The sequence below is a fragment of the Grus americana genome, chromosome 7 (genome assembly GCF_028858705.1).
Source record: "Grus americana isolate bGruAme1 chromosome 7, bGruAme1.mat, whole genome shotgun sequence".
In the NCBI taxonomy this organism is placed as follows: Eukaryota; Metazoa; Chordata; class Aves; order Gruiformes; family Gruidae; genus Grus; species Grus americana.
Window position 1 is genome coordinate 5,516,055 of NC_072858.1, and position 23,902 is coordinate 5,539,956.

At 39.8% G+C, this 23,902-nt stretch overlaps 1 protein-coding gene across 12 annotated transcripts in view; it reads right to left on the minus strand.

The window, feature by feature from the left end:
• The window catches only part of TACC2 (transforming acidic coiled-coil containing protein 2), a 143,306-nt gene that overhangs the window by 12,019 nt on the left and 107,385 nt on the right, over positions 1-23,902 (minus strand). For 6 of the 12 annotated variants that reach the window (XM_054831853.1, XM_054831856.1, XM_054831861.1 and 3 more), the window contains 9 exons: positions 19,076-19,136; positions 17,824-18,031; positions 13,986-14,047; positions 13,088-13,203; positions 12,140-12,311; positions 10,598-10,738; positions 9,627-9,707; positions 2,455-2,598; positions 1,470-1,546 (listed from right to left, as the gene is read on the minus strand). In XM_054831853.1, the coding sequence (XP_054687828.1) occupies positions 1,470-1,546; positions 2,455-2,598; positions 9,627-9,707; positions 10,598-10,738; positions 12,140-12,311; positions 13,088-13,203; positions 13,986-14,047; positions 17,824-18,031; positions 19,076-19,136 (1,062 nt within the window). The remainder of the gene's footprint in view (positions 1-1,469; positions 1,547-2,454; positions 2,599-9,626; positions 9,708-10,597; positions 10,739-12,139; positions 12,312-13,087; positions 13,204-13,985; positions 14,048-17,823; positions 18,032-19,075; positions 19,137-23,902) is intronic. The other 6 variants (XM_054831854.1, XM_054831863.1, XM_054831852.1 and 3 more) reach the window with 5 other exon arrangements.

The window sequence follows — 23,902 nt, forward strand, 5'->3', positions numbered from 1 at the left end:
GGTTTTCTGGAAGAAATAAGGCGGCTGCCCTTGGCTTTTGCAGATGCTTCTCTTAAGATGCTTTGGCTCAAAGCCCTGCGCTGCTGCTATTCAAATCTGCCATGTGCGATTCCTGGCATCCGTACTAGCGTTTGCCGAGTTCTGCACCGCAGTTCCCTTTTACCCTTACTCCCTAAGTACGGTTTTCCTGGATATAGGCAGGAATTACACATGGAGGTCATCACTTGATACAGCTCATTGGCTTTAGCTTTAAACCACCGAGACATTTAATTTTGGGAAGAAGTTGATTTTTAAGAAAATTCAGTCTCAGAAGCAATTATTACTTAAAAGAAGGATGCTAAAATAATCTGACAGTTTGCTTTTATTTATGAGTCAAGGGGGGATGGTTTTTCTGTTTGTTTGAAGGTAAAAAATCACAGGCTTTAAAGACTCCATAAAATATTTTTATATATTCTCTTTTGCAATTGATGACTTTCTCAGATGCAGATCAATGAGCAGGTCAAGCTCATTGGTATGTTGTTCTTATGGTATTACCGCAGTTAAAAAAGAAACTTTCAACTGACTAAATGGGAAGCAATAATGAGTCTTTGAGCAACACTGTTCACCTCATCCACTACAGTGATTTTGTTGTCACCCTTGCAAGTGGTAGGACTGGGCTGGGAAGGAAGGTCAAACCAGTTATGTTCCAGTATACAGATACTGAATGTAACAGAGGGAGGTTTGCAAGGAGAAATAGAATAGAACGGATACAACTAGAATAAACTGAAAAGCTCAGAGTCCTTCTGTCAGCTTTCAAACGGAGCAGTAAAATCCAAGATAACTACAGCGTAACTAAAATAAAGCTTAGTGTGTGCAGTGACTAAAAAATCAGCTCAGTTCGAAGAAAAGCGTGTAGAATCTCCTTGAAAGTCAACACTCAAGAGGCCAGAGTAGTTCTTTTGCAAGAAATGTTTTTCTACTGGCAACTGGGTTTTTGTTTTCTATTATTAAAGAAACTTTTTACAATAATGTCCTGGAGGGAGCCTGTACTACTCTTACCTATCTGCAAACCTTTACATTCTTTCTTCTGTGACCAAAACTATTTGTGGAGACTGAATTTTAAATTAGCCCGTGCAGAGCTCTGCAGGCAGACTCATCCAGTCAGGCAACAGAAACATCACTATGCAATTCATGTGAGGATTCACAGCACAAACTGGAGGAAATTCTTCCCTTACATTAACCTAGATTAAGACCTCTCTTATCTCAGTATTTTGAGGATGTAAATGAGATTAGCAACACAGGAGTTTTCAATGATTACCCTGAACAGGGGTACCCACCATGCAGAGCAAAAACAAAATATTAGTTCAGGATCAATCCAAACCCTGCAGTTAAGACTAACGAAACAAATTCAGCTAACCGAAACAGTTGTGCAATCATGGTACTCTATGAGACTCTCTGTCAGCGTGATTAGGGACAAGTTAATAACCCACCTCATTTCCATCACTTCCCTTCTGCTTTCTTCATATTTCTCTTTCCACTCAGACACTTCTCTTTCCTTGGCCACAATCTGAAACAAAGCAAGCAAAGGAAAAAAAAACCCAGTAAAACCAAGTGATCCATTAAAGAAGAAATTAAATAACTGTACAATATTTGATTCAATAACAACTCCTAATTAACAGAGGTATAGTTTTCGAGTGCATAATGGGTTCAAATACAAGCATCCCCAGGGATTTTTTTTCTTTTTCAGACTGCAAGGTACAATTAAAAAAGTTCGGATGTGAAATCAGACTGAAGTTTCAAAAAAACTAACTTAGGAAAGTAGCTGCAATGTTCTCGTTTCATATTTCATTCCTGATATGACAGCGATATTACACTACACCGTGTCTGATCTGACCTGGTGCCAGACCTGAAATACTTCTGTGCCTGGGTTTGGAACACGGTCCCCTGGTTTGTCCTCGAAGGGGGTTCTACTGCTTCTGCTTGCATATTTAGGGCTGACTGTCCATGAAATATTATCCCCAAAGGACCGTGTTCCTTTGTGCTCCTTTCGTTCATGCAATCTATCATAAAGTTTGGAATACTCTAACACTAGATTGTACCCATTTTTAAATTGTTGTTGTTAGTCAGACTGATCTTATATGTAGCTTTGTAAAATACATAATTTTATTCCTATTTCTGGCATCTTACAATTTGTATATAATTATATAGTAATGTCAAGATGCACAGAGTACACTTGAGGTTAAAAACCATAGATTTTTTTTCTTATAATGTCTGCTTTTCACTTATGTCAAAAAAAAGTAAAACTTACAGTATAGCACCTGTTGCTTTGGTAGCCTCTAGCGTGGCTTTAGCAGGGCTGAGGATGGTTTCAAGAATAGAACAAGTGTTCGTAATATGAATCATTTGGGAGAAAACAGGAAAGAAGGAAACCACAAGGGGCACATATTTCCTTTTCCAAATTCTGAAGAAAATTACCTCCGCTCTGGCGAGTCGTAGTGCAGAGTCTAAGTCTTGCTGGGGGTAGAGAAGACCCGTGGTGCTTTCTGCATCCGAGGTGCCGATCCGGGAGTACAGTGCACTTTTAGAGATGGCAACATCTGCTGGGATAGCAGGTTCTCTCTGTGTGTTTGTTTTTTTAAATACAAAGAAATGAACCATTAAATACGTGTTTTGCTCATATGTTTTCCGGGTGTAGTGCTAGGCACCAGGGTCCTGAGCTAGGACTAGAATCCTGTGCACTACTAAATTATAACAGCAATAACTTTGAATTTAGCAATCATAAGATACACATTTATGATCCATGGTAAGCACCAACAAAGCCATATTACCCTTATAGGGAGAAAACACAGACAGCACTTTGTCACCAATATTTTAAAGTCCTATATTAGAAAATTCACTACTTTCTGATGCAGGAATGTCATCAAAACATCCACAAGAAATGCACGTCAGCAGAGGAAATTAGAATTGGAGGCAAAGAGCTTGTTAAGGGCAATTCTGCTTCCATAAAAATAGATCAAGAAACCAGAACCAAGAGGACAGCTCACTTTCTTAGGTCTCACCTGCCAATATACTGTATCTATCATAAATGGTATTACATAAAAAGTGTGAATATACAAGTGGTGCTGCTGCCCCACTGGTATTTAACATGCGATTAGTAAGTTAAATGAGGTTTTATTTGCAGCTGCCAATTTTGCGCATGTCAGCGGCCCAGATTAACGCATGAGGAGAGCGGCATGTGAAATGAGGAAGAGAACAAAAACGAGGTACGTGACACTGAGATGCACGAGGTGTCTTGCAAACAACTCTAGACAGAAACGATCCAAGTTACACCACATTAAAACCCAGGAGATTATAAAAGACAGTTAGGAAGATACTAAAAAAACCATTTTGAGACACCATCCGCAGCAACTCCCTGAGAGCAGACCCCTCTGCAGCAGATGCACCACCACAGCCGTATGTCCCTGTGTCCCCTACCTACGCTTTGCATCTCGCCATCGCTAACAGCTAACGTGTACGTGCTGACCGCCCAGCTTGGTATTGCCTCTGGAGGCCTGGGAAACAAAATGTTCTTTCTCTCTCAGCCGCTGGTGGGTCACAAAGTAGTTTTGGGGGTGGATGTGACCATATCCCTAGCAAGTTAATGGTAAGAGGCATTTCTATGAGCTCTGTTATGTTTCCAGGCTCCAGAGCAGAGAAAGGGGAGCCCCTCCGCCCGCGCGGTGCTGGGACCCCCACGACTCCACTGCACAGGCGCAGGCTACGTGGTCCTCGGGGTAATTCTGCAGGACAGAGCCAGAGCACCTCCACTTCACAGGCTGAGGAGCCGCTCTGGTCCCCGCATTGCCCAGAGCAGTCCCCAGGGAGCCCCACTGCAGGGAGCACCGTGGGGGTGGATGGGCCAAGCCCTGGCCAGGGACATGCTCTTCTATTTATTATTTTCCTTCCCTTTCTATGAACTCCTTCCACCAAAAGAAGTTTCACAGGAAAGATTTTGTATCTGAGCATGGCTGAAATTCCTTGAATTTCTGTGACCTAAGAAGATACTTCACGTGGTACAGAACATGCAAACGCACTGACTTCAGCGGGGAGGACACAGATGCCCAGAAATCCCCCTCTTACTGTGTCTGTGTACACATGTCACTTGCTAAGCCAGTGTCAAAACTGCATTTTAAAACACAGAATGATTTAATTTTTTTTACTGAACCTGCAGATTCAGTAGCAGAATTTTTCAGTGGGCTCTCATGACAATTCAAACTGTCTCTATGATGATGCTACGTGCAGCCACAGAGTGGGCTGGAGCACGGCCCAGGGTTTGCATGCGTGGGGAGGGAGGTCAGGTTGATCAATGCCTTTTTCAGCCACTGATAGAAATGGATATTCACGTACAGCTTTTCTGGTATAGCACTTCCTTGCTGTTGAAAAGGGGATAACATCTTTTTCCAGTTTACTTGTTACCTCTGTGCATAAAGCAATATCATCTGTTCCTTCAAGTTCACTAGTGCAGTACCTTAGTCTTAAGGCTTTATCTGCAATAATTAAGAATAGTAATCAAGATTTTTTTAATGATTTTTTCACATAAAAGTGAGAAAAATATTTTACTAGAAAAGAAGGTTGTGGGTTTTTTAGTTGGTTTTGTGTGGGTTTTTTTAAATAAAATAGCAGAGTCACATTCTACTGCTTGAAGCAGAGGAATGTGAAAGTGAGTAGATAATGTCTGAATTAAGGCTCAGTCCTCCTCTCCCCAACGTGCACACAAACTGACCTCATTAATTTCAACACCACATGCTCTTGTTTCAACACAGTTAAAGGAAATTTTGTCAGATGCTATTCCATAAATCATTCACTTGCTCACAGTTCTTCTCGCATAGCCTAGAATAATAGAAAGGATCCAAACCCACTGTCAATTTTGATGCAAACCCTTCTGAGTTCTTACATCACACCTTATTGAAGAAACTATACTAAAAATTACATACAACGCTCACTCGAGTTAATCACAGGACTAGATGTTCTGGATATCACATCTGGAGACAACGTGAAGAAACCACACCAGCAACATTAAAGACTAGACAAGAAAATTTAATTAGAGCAAGAATAAGCTAAACGGTACTTACAAAACACCATACTGCATCTTTATTTACATGAGAGACTCTCACTAATTTGCTTTGTATTTTTTGTTCATTTTTAAGCTATTCTAGCATTATGGAGCAGGCAATCCCTTCTCTTTTTTTGCTACATTTAACCATCAACACACAAAATAATGATCAATTCCCACATAATTAGGAGGTACGACCCCAAATCCAGTGGATTTTCCTACCTGAGTGAAAAGCATCATGACATCTATCAAAATTACTTAGCCTGTATTTTTGAAAGTATCTGCCAGTACACAACAGGAAAAAAATACATCTGGGACACAAGCTCAGACATCGATGTAAATGCATAAATACAAAACCACATGGTGCTGTCCACAGATCTGAGAAAAGGTAAAACAGCCAATAAATAAGCCCACTGCTGGCTCAACTCAGTATCCTAACCTCAAAAAAATGTACTTTAGTTCCTCCTCAAACACAAGGCAAGAAAAACCGAGAGATACAAAAGAGCTATTAGATCATCAAAGCTGTCCTCAAAAGAAAGGCCATCCTGGAGAGCAATCTGTTGCACTGGATGTATCATATTTCAAAAGCTTCCTGCAGCGTCTTTTGCTGGATCTCATTAAGAGATTGCTGGAAAATATTAATTGTGGCAACAGAAACACAAATTTCCTTAAGGTCATACAAAAACACGTGTCAAGGGAACTGCCAGAACGAGGAAAATTTTTAAGGAAAAAAAGAACATTTAAAGCATTTATTACATACTTATGCATCTTTTAATGCAGTGCTCAACACCTCACTCATATGTTTTTTCTGGTTCTGTCTTGCATTTGAGTAAATGGTAGAAAAGAATAGTGATAATGATATGCAAAACAACTTAAAATTGCCAAAAACAACTGCAAAAACTGTTGGAATTTAACTGTTGAGCAGAAATGCTTCTGGTAGTGGTCCAAGCAGTCTTGTCCTAATTCTGAAAACACTTCACACGAGTCACAACTGGGCTGTTGGGTTTTCTCTTTGGCAGGAGCAACCAGTAAAAGTCTCCATGGTTTTATTTCAAAAGCCAATTTTACACAGCTCCAAACTGATGCACAATTCAGTAACTGTTATTTGTGGCCTCCAAATATTCCTATCCTGAGAAAATAATATAACCTGACCAACGGGATGACGGTATTACCCAGAATAACTCTGTCAATGCTGTAAGTTCAACACCTAACTGCTGAGAAGGTAAGCAGTTAATGGGAGTGATAATAAGCATAGGGATTTATAAGTCACTGAACCTCGCACAGAAACATTAGAGTCTGCAGGGGAATTACTACTAAATGTAGGTCACTGCAATCTTAGTGTAAATATTTGAGAGCCCAACACACTTCCTCTTCTCTTCCCAGCATCTTTCACAGAAACCAGATATCTGACCAGAAAGGGAATAAATGCACATCGATTAACCAGCTGCACTTACCTCGCTTCAAAGATAAAAATCAAAGTGAAAGAAAATAGAGAAAGGTACTGGAATGAAAATGAAAACTAGTTTTATCATACTGCTTAGAGGAATATGTATTTAGCCCTGCTGAAAATTAGCTTGCCCTTTCCAAGCACTCAAATACTGTTTGGGTGCGTATCAAATGATCTGCTCCTCTAACTAATTGATATGTGTGCAGACGGGTCAATGGAGGCAGAACAGGACCTCTTTGTACTTGCAAATATACTGAAAAGCAAGTAAAATCCAAGCATAAGTTCTCTGCTTGTAAAATTGTACTAGGAAAAATGGTGTCCTTGTTTGAAGGAAATACTCCTCCTTCACTACCACGAGAGCCCCCCAAATCCTATTTGTGCCGATCCCTTTCCTTTCAGTTTCTCTGCTTTCCTTGGATCTTACTTCCATGCCCAACTCTACGTCGCCTCGGCATCTGTAGGGTGGTGGACACAAACCCTATCGCCTTTCTGTTCAAGCTGCACTATACAAAAAAGTCACAGGACGTCCCAATGAAGACTGTTTAATAGAGAAGGGTTAATTCATCTCAACGCTGGAAGCTAGAACACTTTGGCAATGTAAAAGTAGATGACTAGTCCTGTTGTTGTTCAAGTCTGTGACACGAAGTTTGGGAGTGGCCAAATAACTTCCCTCTGTCCGAGAACAACAAACTGCATGTCCTTATTCTCAGTCCTAGTCCTAGCAGAAAATGCTTGTATTTAATCTTCATTTTAGGTGACCTAATTTGCCATAACAAGTGCTTGCGTCTTTATTTAGCATGCTATATTCTTGTTACCCATGCTGTAATGGTTTAGCAAATGTTAAATGTAATTATACAACATTAAGAAAAGAACTGAGGCCAGCCAACCAGAAGGGAATTCTGCCAGTTAGTATCCGAATTTAAGTCCCTGCAGTAGTCTGGTGGATCCTATTATACTTAATCCAGGCCATCAGTCACTGCAGGTCACAAGGGTTGTCATCACAGGCTAATTTAACATTAGCAACCTCCCACTGAAATAGTGATGTTAAGCAAGGACAAAAGTCCTTCCCAGCCTAACGTGACACCCACGGCATTCAGCTAAAAGCATGCCTGTGACTGGACCAGCATGGAGTTGTGAATGTCGAAATGCTACTGATTCTCTCTCACAGGGTGGAGTTTTGCTTATTTTTCTCTCCTCATCTCTGCGTATCATTTTTGCTATGTTTGTTATACAGATTAATGGCATTTTCTAAAAAATCACGAGATCCATTCCCAGTTTCTAAGTTCTAAGGAGTTCATAAACTTGTTCTAGCTAGAAGAAAATGCTGTAATGATGTTAAAAAGCATCTTTAAAATATAACTCTGGATAATCAAATACAGACTATAACATTTTTGCAGCTCAGAATCCTCCCTGGGTAACACACAAGAATTCACAAACATACGAACTTATTCTCCTCAGTCTAAAATAGTAAAATTTGTGAGTTTCTGAATTGCTGGCTGGTAGCAAAAATGCAGATGTCTAACAGAATTTTTTTGTATAACCTGTGAAGATCATCTAGGTATTATTACGTGTTTCATCTCGAGTGTTTCCTGGTGCTGGAGAGCCTGACTGCTGCACGTTACAGCAAAGTGCTGGAGGACAGAGAGGTAGAGGGAGAATGAGGATGTAGAGAGGATCTAGAGAGGATCCCACCTCACCCTCCTCTGACACCCACCACTCCGGGCAAGGGAGCGAGGGGACACAGTCACACACAGGCTAGTACTCACACAGGAAAATTCCATTTATTTTTTCCTCCTTTGTTCTTTCTGTTCCTAATTAGAAGGTTAAGCTTGGTTTCTAATGAAGACGACAGCACGTTTTTCTTGCTTAAATAAAAGATCATAGCCACATACTTTAAAACACCCATAAATCTGCAAGGAATTAATTTACTTTGGTAAGTATATGCGCACCATGGAAACAGCTGGCTCGTGGGCTATTTAAGATAAGTGAAAGAAATCAAATATTATTTTTTCATAAAAGTACAGTTAATCTAAAAAAAAAGTTTACCTTTTTGAACTAGCTATTTTATGACTGATCTTTAAAGCACCAAGAAATTCTACCCTATAACCTGTCCAAATGTTATGAGGCAACGAGCTCAAGATGATACAGGATCAGGCAAAAGACTTCCCACCAACTTAGTAATGGACAGTATAAGAAAAAGGTCACTGGAGAAGGACATGTCAGAAGCACATCCTCATTTGGAATAAAATGCCTCACTGCAGCAGGACACTGCCATCCTGTCAGCATCCCATTCAGCTGATGCCGCCTGCCAAGAAAGCCACTAACATTTCTGGTTCGGCTTTTTTGTTCAAAGTACCACGAAGGACATCATAAACTGGCTGTGCAACTGGCTAACCACCAAACGCAGCGCATCAGAGCAAGCTTTTCCATCCCTTTCCAAACACAGTGAGGACCACATGCATCCCTAGAACAGTGTAAAGCACCACTCTGAGGCAGAACTAGCCAGTGCAACCTGGAAGTAGCGAAAAAAAATATGTTTAGATCTTCATGAATAAACACACGCATGGTGCTGGGAGGCCTTCTTCCCTTGGGAGCTCTATAGCCCTTCCAAACCTGCTGTAATGCCTTTCATAAGATGCCTGAAGGCAGGGTTCAGTGAATTTTTCCCTTCTAAACTCTGAGGGTCAAGGTGTCTGATTTCAAGCTGAAAATACCAACAAAAGGCAAAATGTCCCTACAGTCAAAATCTATAGCACCTTTATAAGAAGTAGGTTTGGTATTGTGTTGCCATCAAAAAATTTGCTGTAGACAAATGACAAATGGCCACCTGGACTGCAGAATCTGTCTCCTGCAGATGGTACATGCCTGCTTCTTGCCTTCAGATTTGCCTTTTGTTAATTTGGACGTAGCGGTACTCTGGGAGCGGAGCAGGTGACAGCATTTCTGTGCGCAGTACTGCTTTCAGCATGCTCTTTGGCGTCACACTTGAGGCGTGCAGGGCTGTGCCCTGCACTCTGAGAGCCTTAGTTACCTTGTTAAAGAAAAAGCAGCATTCGGTTTCTTAGTCTGTGCACACTCACACACACATGGCAGGCACAAAACAGATACCTCGGAGCAGAAAGAAGACAGGGTAATCTGCCTGGCTAACTTCAGTGCTTCTATCCTCATTGCAGCAAACTCTAACTCCTCCTGTCAAGTGTTTGGTTGTGACCAATCCACAGGAAAAAATGTATTAAGAACATAGCAAAAATGTTTAACACATTCAAAAATGGAATATTATATTTTCATGTATAATTCTGACAATTTGTGGGTGACAAACACATCCCATATTCCTTTCATGACTAGAACATTGATACAAAACTCCAGGTTTTGGTTAGACTTGAGGCAGCTGTATAGACAAAAATTTTTTATTAGGGGGAAGTATGAACAACGCTTTGGGAAAATAGATGTTTTCCGAAGCTAAAGCTGTTTTTCACAGACTTGTTTTCATTTTATGTGAATTTATGCCAGCTGCTGCTCTCAATTCAACCTTTGCTGTTTTAAAATTTCACTATAAATATTCTAGAAAATATGTCCTGACATACAGAACTGGTCTGCAGATCAATTTGCTTTTCCTAGAAGAAGTCATGCCAAATTCTGCATTAGCTAGATTACTAGGAAGAAAAAAAAAAAAAGTCTAATTTTCATTTCAGCAGAATTAGGGCCTAAATCTCCAAAAATGAATCTATGCATATAGACCTACTAAGGCCAGGTGTCAAGACAACTCTCCACGCATCAAATCCTGTGTTCAAGCTTAGGAGATTTGCTTTATAAAGACTTCTGCAAAATATATACATCAGTGGTACAGGAGAGCTGAAAGTGTTGATGAAATTTATGTATTATATGGATTAAATGAAAATATCTCTGTTCCTTAAGCTCCTGAAAGGCCAAAGTTACTTTAGAAAGAATCAAATCATTATTTTGCTTCTTTCCCACCTCCCCTCCAAGCCTCCTCCCACCCCTTCCAGAAAGCAAAGCATTCCTCTACCTGTGTATAGGGAAACTTAAAGAAAAGTGACATTTATATTTCTGCTACAAACCTGAAGTTTCTGAGCAAATACTGGGGGGTTCTTTTCTGCTAAGTCAGGATCTAGATATTCAGGCTGATCACATATTGAGGTTTTCTTAGAGATCCTATTGAGAAGAGCATCAGCAGAGACAAAGGAGTCTTCAGGAGATGTCTGAAGGGTAAGGAGGATATAGAATAAGCAACAGAGATTTTGCCGAAGTAGTTCAGCCCAAAAGCAACATATGTGTCTACAAATCATTGATTCCTAGTGACTTCATACCCTGCTGAAGATTACTTTTGAATACATGGTTCATAGGTGTAACAGACTAACATAAAGAACAATTCTTCCTAATTTAAAAGCAGAGTAATTTTTCCAAGACTAACATGAAGTAAGTAATATTAGGACCTCTAAAGCAATGGCTCTCAAACCATGGACCACAGCCCACTCTCGATACTTCCACAATAGTTTTCAACCAGTTACCATAGGTTTTCTTCATACAATAGCTTATGTTCATTTCAGGCATCTCTAAGGTAGTCCAAAAGCTTTGAAGACCACCAAAACTGAGGGAAACCTATGAAAGACTCTTTTTGCAGTCTTTACAAAAGTCTTTTGCTGCTTACTGGGGATAAATTAAGCTATATTCACAATTATAGCATGATCAGGATAAATACACAATATGAGGGCGGATAGAATTAGACTAACAAAGACAAGAGCACTGGGATTTCAGTACCAAGACTCCCTGCAGTGAGAAAAGTATACGAGCTCATAAAAAATGCTTTGTGAGGTGGTATCAACAGCATTGTTAATATAAATTAAGCATAGTATTAAAGTGAGCTGCTTCTTGTTTTGACTCCTCAGTAAATATGTTGTCATATAGCTTAGCATGCCTAGTGCTGTAGGCATTTGTGAAACAAGTTTGCCTGGAAAAGTGGAGGCCTCGAGGGAACCTTCACGAACTTGAGAACCAATGCTCTAAAGTCTGTACGCAGCGCAGGTTGGAAGCAAGGAAGGGCTCACCACTAATTCAAATCCAACCCAGAGAAGGCACTGAAAGAAGTGATTTAACTGGAAGGTGGAATGAGTTCCAGTGATCAAAAAGTCAATTTTACGTTACCAGTATCAGATGACAACAATACACTAAATATGAAAATGTGAAAGTGCACCTGTTCTTTACCAACAAAATTTTGAAATTTCACAGTACATGCAACAGAACAAATCATGTCTCTATGTTTGTATCAAACCCCTTATTTTATATATAAAGTATTTCTTCAAATATTGGGTTAAAGCACAGTGTAAAAAGGCCTGTGTGAGGAAAAAAAAACCACTTCAAAGTATCTACTTGGGATATGTTATCACTAGAACATGTTAAGATACTGTAAGAATTCAGAAAATTCTTTTGAATTCCAACAATTCCATCAATCTCCCTCCCTCATTTGGGTCCTACCACATGCTGCTACCAAGATCTTTAAGTATTAGGTTGAGTTTCACTCTACTTTCAAGATCCACCTTTATATGACATGAGAAATTTCTGCGGGCAAATGATTCCTAAACTCTTTGTCATAAATTACTTACTATTTCAATAGCCTCTGGAGTTGTTCCTAGGGTCATGGGCTCTAGGTCTTTCTGCTTTGACTTGTCAGGTGACTGTAAGTGTGCCTCTTGGCTGGCAGCTAAGACTCGGGACGCTGGATGTTGTATTTTCATTCCGGAGGACTGCTGGGCTTCAGGGTCTTCAAAACTTGACCTGGAAAAATGTTGTGTACATGCTTTCAGGGTGGAGCACAAGGCCCTTACAATTCTGCTTCTGGTAACAACTAAGCCAGTCCTCTTCATTACTTTCATGTGAGTATATGTCTACACACACGCATTGTTTCAACTCAACTTTATATCATTATCTCCATGACACTTTGCAATATCCTTTCAAAGCAATGCACCGGCGTCTCTAATTAAAGCCAGTTCCGTCAGAAATGTTATGCACCTTCCTTAAATATTTCTCACTCGCCTTTTTACCCCTTTCTCATTGTGACCTACATCCCTCCCAACAAGCAACTTTTACTAACAACAACAGATGTCCTTAACAAGCAAAATTTTTTGGAAGTAAATACAACCCCCACATCCTGTTCTTATGAACCAGACTCCTTGTTTAGAAAATATATCTAGGAAAGGCCAAGTGAAAAATTGCAATTAGGAGGTTACTAGATTGACATGAAAATGACATCAGTATCTGAGAAAAAAACTCTAAGTAGGAAGCCATTGTCTAGTGAAACAGTTGCCACTGTGACTCTATTTAGTAAGAACATGAAGGAGAAATACATGTTCTTATTCCTTCCCATTATAAAACTCCTGTATCTTTGCCCTCTATTCTCTATCAAATGTGAACACAGATGGGAATCTATTTTTAAACAAACAGCTCGGCAACAGAGAGGCAGAGAGGGGAAGAATTGCCCGTGTACGTTGTATGGTGGCAACCCATTTCCCTGGCATCCTTGTCCATTGCTGCATTTCCTCGCAGTGACATACCCTGAGCATGGTGTTGTGGAATCAGACAGCCTGATGGGAGGTGATTTGACTGGGCTCTCCTGCTGTGCATCAAACATTAGATATAAAGATTGTTTCTTCGGGGTGCTATCATCCTGCTGGCAACAGGAAAAATAAAGCTCGTTAAGCAACTCAACCATTCTCCATTAAAGCTAATCCAGGTCATTGAAGCCTTAAGTGACCAAATGACTTGACAGACAACTAATAATACAGGACTGTAACACAGCCTGTGCTAACTGATACTGAGATGATCCCTTTGAGGAAGAAACCATTAAAGAACAAAACCTAAACAGCTCGCATGGCTCTTCTTCTCCCACTTTGGGGTTAACCAGATTTCTGGTCCTGTCAGGCAGGAGGCATCCCTTGACTGACAGTTTTACTAAAATATTCATTGAAACTTCTCATCAGTTTAAGCACCTGACATACATGCTTGATTTTTCTAACTTCCCCTGTGGATATACCCCCATTGGATCTAGTCAAGCTATCAAATCCATGAATTAAATAGAAGGCAAAACAACTGGTAACGTATTGTACCGCATTCCATATTTCACATTCATTCTGTATTCTCTCCCAATTCCCTCCATCTTCTTAGAAGTTTTACTCCCAGTTTCTTAAAATAGTTCAATAGCTGGTAGACAGCTCTGTACTCTACACTGCCGGAAATACTGATTTGCTTTTCATCTCCAGAAAGAACTACTGTGATGCTAGCTTAAAAATATAATAACAAAATGGAACAAGCTCTACAGGATATAGGACAACAAATCACATACAATTTACCCCAGTTATGCCAATTGAAAGGAACTGGTTTTGCGAATCTGCTGCAGGATAGTGTATTATGACATGGGAATGCAAATGAATGGAAATGGAAGTGAGAACTTACAGGCACAGAGGAGCCTATTTTCTCCATATATTCTATTTCATATGAGTTGCCATATTCCAATTCTGCAACACAAACAAAAAAGAGCTGTTAAATACATGCCATGAAATGATTTTTGCAGAAGTAAATGAGATCTCATTTACAAGGGCCACTCCCATTCTGCTCAATACTTTTCTAGGAGGTATTAAAAACAGAATATACAGAGAGAAAGCAGATGGTGCACTGATTTTCAACAATGAACCTATGACACGTTTCAGGCAAATTAATTTGCCTGAAAAATTTCAGCTTTATCAATTTGCTGAAGACTCTGCCCCAGGGGCCAGAATATTAAGAAAGTTTCAGAGTGCTTTCAGAGCACAGATAACTTTCCTCTATCACGTTATCACAGAAAACACATTTTTCAATAATCAGTAATGCTGAGACCAGTTTCCTTTCATGTACGCAAAAAGATTTTAAAAGCTGTTGAGAAATGAAGTAATTTCTATTACTTAATGTTTATCACACAATTCTTAATTCAGAAGGACTAGTGTGGTATCACTAAAGATGAAAAGATACATAAAATACCTGTATGCTCACTGAACAAGGGGTGAGACAACAGCTCAGCTTACTGCGCTACTTTCACATTTTACTTTCAGAGGAAAAGCCTAAGGCAGGAAAATTTACAAAGAACCTTAAATCTAAACCCTAATAAAAATGCAAATCTTTACTGCTTCTCTACTTCTAATCTTCTAATTACACTGGAGGAAATAACCAGCACTTCTTTCCAATCCATGGTCACCCAGTAGCTGATATAGAGGCAGACAGACAAAAGGGAAAGAAAGCACACCTTCCTGCACCCAAATAAAAGCAAAGACTTTGTTCAATGACACCTTAATTTAAAAATGAAAAACATAATTAATTTGTCCTAATGCTGTATTTCACTTTGTTTCCATGAGTTAATTCAATAAACCACTTGTATAATTTCATTTCCATTCTAGATAAGTTCTAAGGAATGGCACACTTGCATTTACATTACAATAAAAGTATGTGCTAAAGTTCTTCTCAATTTGGGCAGCTTTCGAAAAGTAGGGCTTGCACCAGGAAGATGGTAACCATCATTAAAACCTTTGTTCTTTAAAAACAAACTAACCCTAAAAATAATCTCTTACCTGTTTTGTTTAAAAAAAAAAAAGTTTCAAAGGGTGCTAAGTGAGTTTACAATGCTCAAAAGTCTTTTACAATAAAAAGCATCGTAGAGTACAAGCACTGTAATTCCACAAGTCTATGTATTTTGTCAAACAACCACTGAAGAGGAACAGCCACAAACTCTCAGTACCTGACACGTGGGAGATACTAATAGTGAAACATCTAAGTGAAGAAAATGCTATAACAGCAGGCTCCTCACATTTAAATTCCTAGCACCGTGTGTTTTTGATGGTAACAGGGAGCCAGGCAAGATGGACAACCTCCTGGTATCAGAGACAAGCTTCTTCCTAGTGAAAGCAAACCCAAAACTGAAACGATGAGCTTCAAACCACCTCCTGGATGCAGCGTTGCAGGAAAAAGCATGAAATACCAGATCCAGTGTTTAGTAACTGCCTTTCTATATTTCATTTATCTACACAAAGCCTGATGAGGTGCATGGTGAGTGGTCGTGGGGCAGCGTTACAGCCCCAGAGAGCAATCAGTGAGTGAGCGTAGACGCGTGCTCACGGGCAGGAGACGTACCGGCACTGTCCTCTGCTGGCACAGCCGGCAGTCATCTTCCATCTGCCTGCAGGGCTTTGCAACTGCAATCCACACTGACTTTTGGGACAACGTGCATTTAACGTTACTGATTTTTTAAAAAGGCAGGAGACAGATGGAAATACTTCAACTAGAAATAAAAGGAATAACATGGCTCGCTAAACGCAGTTTGTGTCGTCTCATTGCTCTCAGTAGTTTCCACCATAATTAGACACTATCTCCTCTCCTAGGTATCTCCTCCAAGACATCATTTCCCCTCCAAAATCTTAGGCTCCAGTTATTTCTACACATTCAAAATTACAGATGCCCCAGGATATCCCATGAAGTAAGATAATTATCTTTTATAAACACATATGATAGACTTACTAAGTGATGTCCTCCAACTCCTCCCACAAATAGCTGCAAGATTACACCAGAATTTTCTGCTAATAATTACTGCTTATCCCTGGTCTGTGAAACACGAAAATAGCAGCAGTTATAAGCAGCACATGCAACAGATGTGAGCTGGATGTATTGGCTGACTCAGTAGTTGGGCTGTGTCTGTACAAAAGCCGTGTTAGGTTACAGGATAACACTCGTACTAGTATCTGGGAGGGGTAAAAATAGTTGCACTGAGAAACAGCCCTGGAATTACTCAAAAATTTCTCAACGCTGCAGGAGCACGACTGTCAAGGGAAAAAAAAAAATTATTATTTTGAAGAGATCTGAAAAGCGGAAGCATTGTTGATTATAATTAGCATGTAATCTGAAACTCCGACTATACCATGCAGCACACATGAGACAAGACAATTAGCATTTAATTAGGAGCTTTGCTCACTTTCTTCTACGCACTTTGATAGCTAAAATGATTGCCTTAAGAGTATCTCTCACTATTCTTTTGTTCTATTTCCTTCCATATAAGTTCCATTTTCCCAGATTTGGGGGGCTTATTTTCTAAAAAGTATTTCTTAATTTTTTTTAAATACAAATGAATATGATGTCTAAAATCTCTAATTTGACAATAAAGCCAAATGGATTTATCCAGACTGAAATACTTATCTGTACAGAACACTCAACAGATTTCCAAAAAGCCCAGGCCACACAAACATAAGCACGTGCATATGAACATGTGCAATCCCATTAAAACCACTGTGATTATTCATGACTTTTAATGTCAAACACATTTGAACTAAAAGCTTTGCAGTTTTTAATTAGGCAAAAATTCCTCAGATCCAGTCTAAAATGGCATAAAGTAGCTTTAATGGTAAATTGGGACACCGGTTGAAAGGTCAGGGAAAAAAAAATAAATTCTGATCAAGAAGAAAAAGTTTAAGCCAAGTTAAACTCATACATTCTTCCCACCCACAAAGCTGAAAATCTGCCCTTGGAGCAGATGTTGCAAAGCAGTATTCCCTCTGGTAACCCCACGGAAGGCCACACACAAATTTTCTAAATTCTGTCTCTTCCATATTTCACAGACCTGGAATGACAGTTCTCTTAACAGAAACTTCCAGCTTTAGCTCACAACTGCTTATAGTAAGGTATGACAGGAAAAATCTGAATAAGCTGATCTAGAGGGAAATTTTATCTGGCACGTGAATGATAACTATATATCTCATGCAGGGGGTATCCCGGACATTTTTATGCATAAAGATACCTGGCTCCTAGGGACCTGGAGCAGAGATGGCATGCTAAGGGTCCTAATGCAATACACAAACTTGGAGCAGAATTTTAATCTGGGACCTTCTCCCATACAGGTTAGAGGAACAGGCTCAAGCACAGTCTGAGTTCAGTGACTCTGGATCCAGGAACGCTAACCCAGAGCAGTATCAGGCCCCAGTCTCCTGTGAAGGCACTGAGACAACGGGTAGCACGCACAGAAGAACTGAGCATGTCTATACTTAACCATACGAAGGAAGCAAAAGCCTTTCTCTGAAGGCTCCTTTCACTTTCCTTTAAGCTTCCTCTCTTGAAAAACTCAGGGTTGGACTGCTGGGGTCTTACACTCAGCTCCCCATAATTGCCAAGTTCCCCAGGCTGGTCCAAAGAGCATCATTTGTTAGGGGTCCCAAATAATACAGTTTCCATTCAGCAATAAAACATTAGCTGGATGCAGACAGTCCTTTGTAAAGCATACCCTCTGTAGGAGAGCTGAACTTAGTCTCATTAACAAATGTAGACAAATCGGATGGTTGGGGGTAATCCTGCTTGTCCGTGTTCAGGTCCACAGTCATGCAGGTCCATTTCTGACTGGTCACTGAAGACGCCAGCTTCTCCTCGTCTGTCGCGTGAACCACCGTGGATATGACGGGAGGTGTTTCTGGAGTAGGCAATGGAGTGGGATCCTGCAGAAAACAAGTGCCAATTAATACTATTATCTTTCATTAACACGTTGAATAGTTAACTCTCTGAATTCCTTTGCACAACCACAGTCATCTTTTTAATTCCATGCTCTTGGCTGCAGCTCTGTATAAAATACTTAATGAAAAATATTGAAGTACTTCATTTAGAACTCTACTAGCAGCAAGTTTTCCCAGTATAACTAAACTCTTTTATGATAAATGCATTGCAAAGCTGCCTTGATAAGAAGGAAGAAAGAAAATCCAGAGGCGTTTAAATCTGTTCGACACTTGACATAAGTGGCACACATCATCCATGACCGAAGTCTTTGACTACCAAAACCAACTTTTTAGGCTTCCCTCACAGGAGCAAGCCTTCGTAGGTCTGAGAGGTCGCGAACCCTTTCTTTGCTTCCAGGCTGTCGAGCAGCACAAATAAAAGGGTAGGATGGATAACAGGAAGAGGAACAGCAGCACAGAAGGAGCTGTGCCACATCAAAGTGGTTAGGCCTTTGTAGGCAGAACAGCATTTGTTAACTTCTCTTCCAAGAAAACCACCTGCCGGTAGTTTACAACAAGTAATAAAACCATCCAAGCACATGTTCCTGGTGGATCAGCCCACTTGTTTTATTTCTATTTCCCCTCCAGCCCACCAATTTGATGCATTTAGTTTCTTAGTTTCTAATTTAAAAACTCCAGGGTGGATAGTTATGTCTAGTTTTTCAGACAACCGATTGAAGATATTTATTCGTATCATTGCTCCACTGTAACACAGGACTTTCCAAAGTGCATTTACTAATAGTCTAACTGGAATTCCCAGAGCAAATACTAGATCTAATATATGTTGTATAGATGCTTCTAGAGACCAAAAGGTTAATACCATATCATTATAGCCCAATGTGCTATACGTGGACACCAACATGCTTATATTCTTTACAAAAACCTCTTCTATTATTAAATGTACAATTCTACAATTAAGTAAATCAAATTTCCCTTTTTTGCCCCTACAAGAACACACATTATATGCACCAAAATAAGGCAGTACTTTACCTGAGAAGGAGGATCAGATAGTGGGGATCTTTTTGGTGATTTTTTCACCCTAAATGTATCACTGAAAATAAATTTAAAACAGTTAGTATGGTAAATACCAGCAAGAATCAGGTCATTTCATACTTAGCAAGAGACAGCCACAGACAATGCAACCTCTGTAAGCCCTTCTGCTTTAAAATCCCACCCATTAGGCAGCAGCACCACAGAGAAACATGCCATAGTTACATATTCTTGTCATGCACTTGGAACAGGCCTCGATTCCCCAAAAGCTGAGAAAAGCAGGATTGCCATATTTTTCATGCTAACGACCATCATGTTTACAGAACAGAGTTGCTGCTCGATTGCAATTCAAACTCCTGCTCCACCACAGACATCCTCAGTGGCCTTAAGCAAATTATTTAGCTTCTGTCTGCTTCAGTCCCCCATCTGAAAATTAGGTCTAAATGACATCTTTACCTGAGAATTAAAACTGATAAACTTGGGCATTAAGCTCCAAGGACCACATAAATCATTAAGAAAAAAATTGGTATGCTTTGGATGAACTGCATAAGAACAGCTGAGGCAGATGCTGTTCCCAAGATGCCAGAACAAAGCTCTATCGTTACAAATGTGCAAAACGGACCCTCTTTAAAAGAAGTAACAAAATACAGCAATTCTGCTTCCACTTCCCCTGACAGTTCACAGTGCAGACTGGGAGCACGGACACTGTGGCCCTTCAAAATCCCACAGGTTTCAATCAGGCAAAAGGAATGAAAAACATACATTATGTCTTGGTGTATAATTATGAATGCTGCCTTTATGTTTATTCACGATGGGTTACAAATATTTTCTAATCAGGAAACAAACCAATTATCTACCTGTTGTCTTGATGCCTATTGCCAGAGTTATTCAAACACATTTTTGTTACTAACTAGACGAAGGAGAAAAATATCACAGCAAACTCACTGATAAAGACTTAATGTTTGAACCGAGATGCAGTGGCAAAAATTACTGCCCACCAGCTCATCCCTGATCAATGACGGCAAGATCAACACTAGAAATTATAATGGTGGCTTTCAATTGGTAGAGGGTAAATCAATACCACATCTAGAGGGGAAAATAAATTGAACAGCTGAATATTGGAGTGTTCGATGCTACTAATTATCTAGTTATGAAGCTAGAAGTAATTAGGACAGCTTATTCCTTTAAGAAGGAGAAATGCTTTATGCAGTATTTATGAAAGACTGATGGTACAATGTTCTTGTACAATGGCAGAAATATAACTTTCATATTTTAGCTCAAGGATACAAAATCTATCTAGTTTTTAAAAGAGGATCTTCTTTGATAGGCAGACAGATAATAAGGCGATAGATTCCTCAAACTCATTCACAGCCAGGCATCTTACTTAAAATAACTTTCAGATGTGCCAGTGAAGTGAAATAGTTAACATAAAAGCTTCATGCTGAATAATAACTGATCATGCTGCAAAATAAATAAGTAAAATTAAAAAGCCCATAAATCAAAGAGGAAATTTGAATTGTTAGCTTAGAATTACTTACAACAGAGAACATACAGACATCACATCTTCTACCATCCTAAGACAAATAAGACAAAGAAAAGAGAGACAGACAGAAGGAACTGACAAAAAAGATAAACCTACAAATACTCTGTTAATGTTAATGTGTTAAGGCAGTCTGATCATGCATATTTTCTACCTGTATTATCTTAACCTCTACTTTTTATTGTGAAATACATGGGGAAGAAAAATATTCATCAAGTCCTTCGATATTTTCAAATTCAATGCTGTACTTTTGACACGCTTTCATCTTACAAAACACATTTTTCAAAGCTGATGCCTCCAAGTTAAGTTCCTTTCAACATACTAACTGTTCCTGCCTTCCCTGATGGTAGCCACCTGCTTTCTTTTCAAAACACAGTATTTCTTATTATATGGGATGTAAAACTGTTCTCGAATGGCAGCTAAGCTTAAGGAAAGAGCACAGTTATGCAAGGTTTATTCATGTCTCCTGATTTGTTATGACAGTACAGAAAAAGCTACTTGACCATTTCAAATCATTTACCTAAGTCAAGAAAGAAAATGACATTTCTTTAAATCTCATCTATTTTGGCTCTCATGGAAACCTAACTTTGTGTTCTGACAGAACAAATTAATTGCCCCATAACCAGAAATAAACCTTGCCAAACAATTAAGGCTAAGAAAAGTTTTCATCTACTTATAAGCCTGGCAGCTTCTGCTCGGCTCTTCTCACGTGCCATTCTCTTGAAAGTTGGCACCTTGCGTTTCTAAACACGGCCTCCCATCATCCAGCAGTTTTGAGAGCGATGTCTACACAAGCCACCTATTTCTACCCATCCCCAGAAGCAGGCACTCGGGAGGCATCAGCTGCTCTTTGTTCAGCATCATCTGAGCAATATGATCTATCTCAAAACAGCTCAGCACTTAGGTATATGACCAGAGAGTAATTTGCGTCGAGCTGACATCTCTCCTAAAAATCTCATCTTTTCACATGGAGGTCAACACTTAGACTGCTGCAGGTTTCATTCAAGAATAAAAACTGATTATTTTTATTGATTTAACACAGGTAAGACCTAGCATATGGCACAGATTCAAAGCAGTGCAAGCTTAGCAATGGCTTTAACTCATGCCTGGCTTCTTCATCTCCCATAGAGAGGTGAATCTAGAAATTGCTGTCTTTCCATATGAGGAACACATTTTCAAACTGGTTCATAGAGTTTTATTCCTGCGCCCCTCAATAGTGCTAATAAAAACTCCTAGATTTGCAAAATTGTCTATTTATTAGGTTAAAGAAGTCCTGGTATATTACAGTATCATTTCCTAATTCAAACACCCTCCTTTCTGCCCCTTGGAGCTGAAGCTGCACTGGCTTCTCTCTCCTGTCCCACCACGGCAGCATTGCCAAGGAGGGTCTGACACCCCATCTCCCTGCCCGGCCAGGGGTTCTCCTGCACTGGACCCCACGGAGGAGACATGCCGAGGGCCCTTTTCAGGAAGAAGACAAATAAAGCCACTGCTTCCCCTAGCATCCCCCAAACAAGCCTTAGGCTGATTTTCTTCTAGAAAGCATTATGGCTGCAGGCTGCACTGTGTATTAATATGCAGATTCTCTTCTTTGTTAGAAACCATTGCAAAAGTAGGTTACGGGACTGCAGTGAGCAGACACATAACGCAAAGCAGCGGAAGTGGTCCCAAGCAAGGGCTGGGAATTCCTGAAAACCTCCTGACCTGAGAACCTGTAAGCCCTGCTCTAGGGTAGTTTCATTTCTTCCCCCGTGACCAAGAGCAGCACTGAACTTTGTGACTGTAGGACAGGCCCTTTCCGTGATGGATTTTCCCAAGGATGGATATGGTTTAGCAAACTCTTTGTGAACTCATGTTGTCCCTAAATTAATAACTTTGGAATTGATTCTAATATTCATAGCAGATGGGTGGACCCTAGAGGTTTATACTGGGGGTCTGTCTGATCCACTGCAGCTACTGGAAGACACAAGGAGACTCTGGCTGGCAGCAAATATCAGGCTTAAGGACCTGGTGATATTAAAATTCCCCTCTCTCCCTCTGCATCTCCCCAGTAAGATTCAAATTGTTCCTCTCTTGCAGTCAGACTTCTAAGTCTTCTTGGTTTGGACCAAACAAGTTTGGACTGCAGGCTTGGAAAATGTGTCAGCTTGGCATGCATCTTCATTCCCACCTTAATTCCTGCTAAATTTCAGGCATACCTCAAAAAGAAGCAATAGCAGTAAAAACAGGCTTCTCCCCTCAAAATCAACTCAACTACAAGGTGGTCTAAACTTTCCATAAGTCAGAAATGCCCCTAAAAAGAAAAAAATGGCACAAGCTTCCTCAAATCTGGCAAGGGACGTGAATTAGAAGCCTAGAGGGCAGCAGGCTGCTCAGAAAAACTGAATAATCTCCATCTCACTCCGTAAGGGAGGTCATCTTTTGTACTGTTTTACATTAACCATGTTATCTTCAAGTTGCCAGGCTTTTAAATTTTTTTAGTCACATTTTTATTAGCTAGCTGAAACTTCTAAACCTTAAAGGGACATGCACTGAGATACTTTCTTATAGATACACACAGGATATCAATTTCAGATAAATGGGATATAAACTTACTGATTACCAACTCAAAATAGCCATGTCTGAACAGATAAGGTAACATGCGACCCAGCAAGTTAACCATGGAATCAATGCAACTAGCCATTGAGGTTTTTAATCGAATATCTAAATGCAAGCAGCTAGGAAATTTATCCTGCAATTTGTCAGCTGTGTCTAAAAGCTGGATGTTTCCCGATTCTGTAGCAGTCTAGGAGATTTAAACCCTTCTGCAGAATTGTAAGCTCTTTCACAGAAAGGAAATTTTTCACATTTTTTAGTCTTGTGTTTAAAAAAATATATTTCAATACTGCACTCTTTTGTTTCAGGTTATTTTCTTTTAAATACCATAAGTCACTGGATAAAACCATCTTCCTTGCTGCGTGTAATAGGAGATTTGTCATTGCCTCACCATTTCACATCCTACTCTTAAAAACTATGATACATAAAACAGTCTTTACTGGTGTGAATACTTTGACCATCTTAAACAGTATCAAATTCCCAAGATGAGGTCACAGAAAATTTGGCACAAAGTTGATAAATTTTGGACTTAATCAGATTCAAAGCTACACTGAGCCCCAAGACTCCAAAAATCCAATTGCCAGTCCAGTGGCCTAATGTGGCTTGATTTAGCCCTGGTTCTCTCCTTCACTCTAGAAACATCAAGCTGTTGAGGAAACTGGTTGAGTTTCCCTGGCATGAGTCCAGCTGTG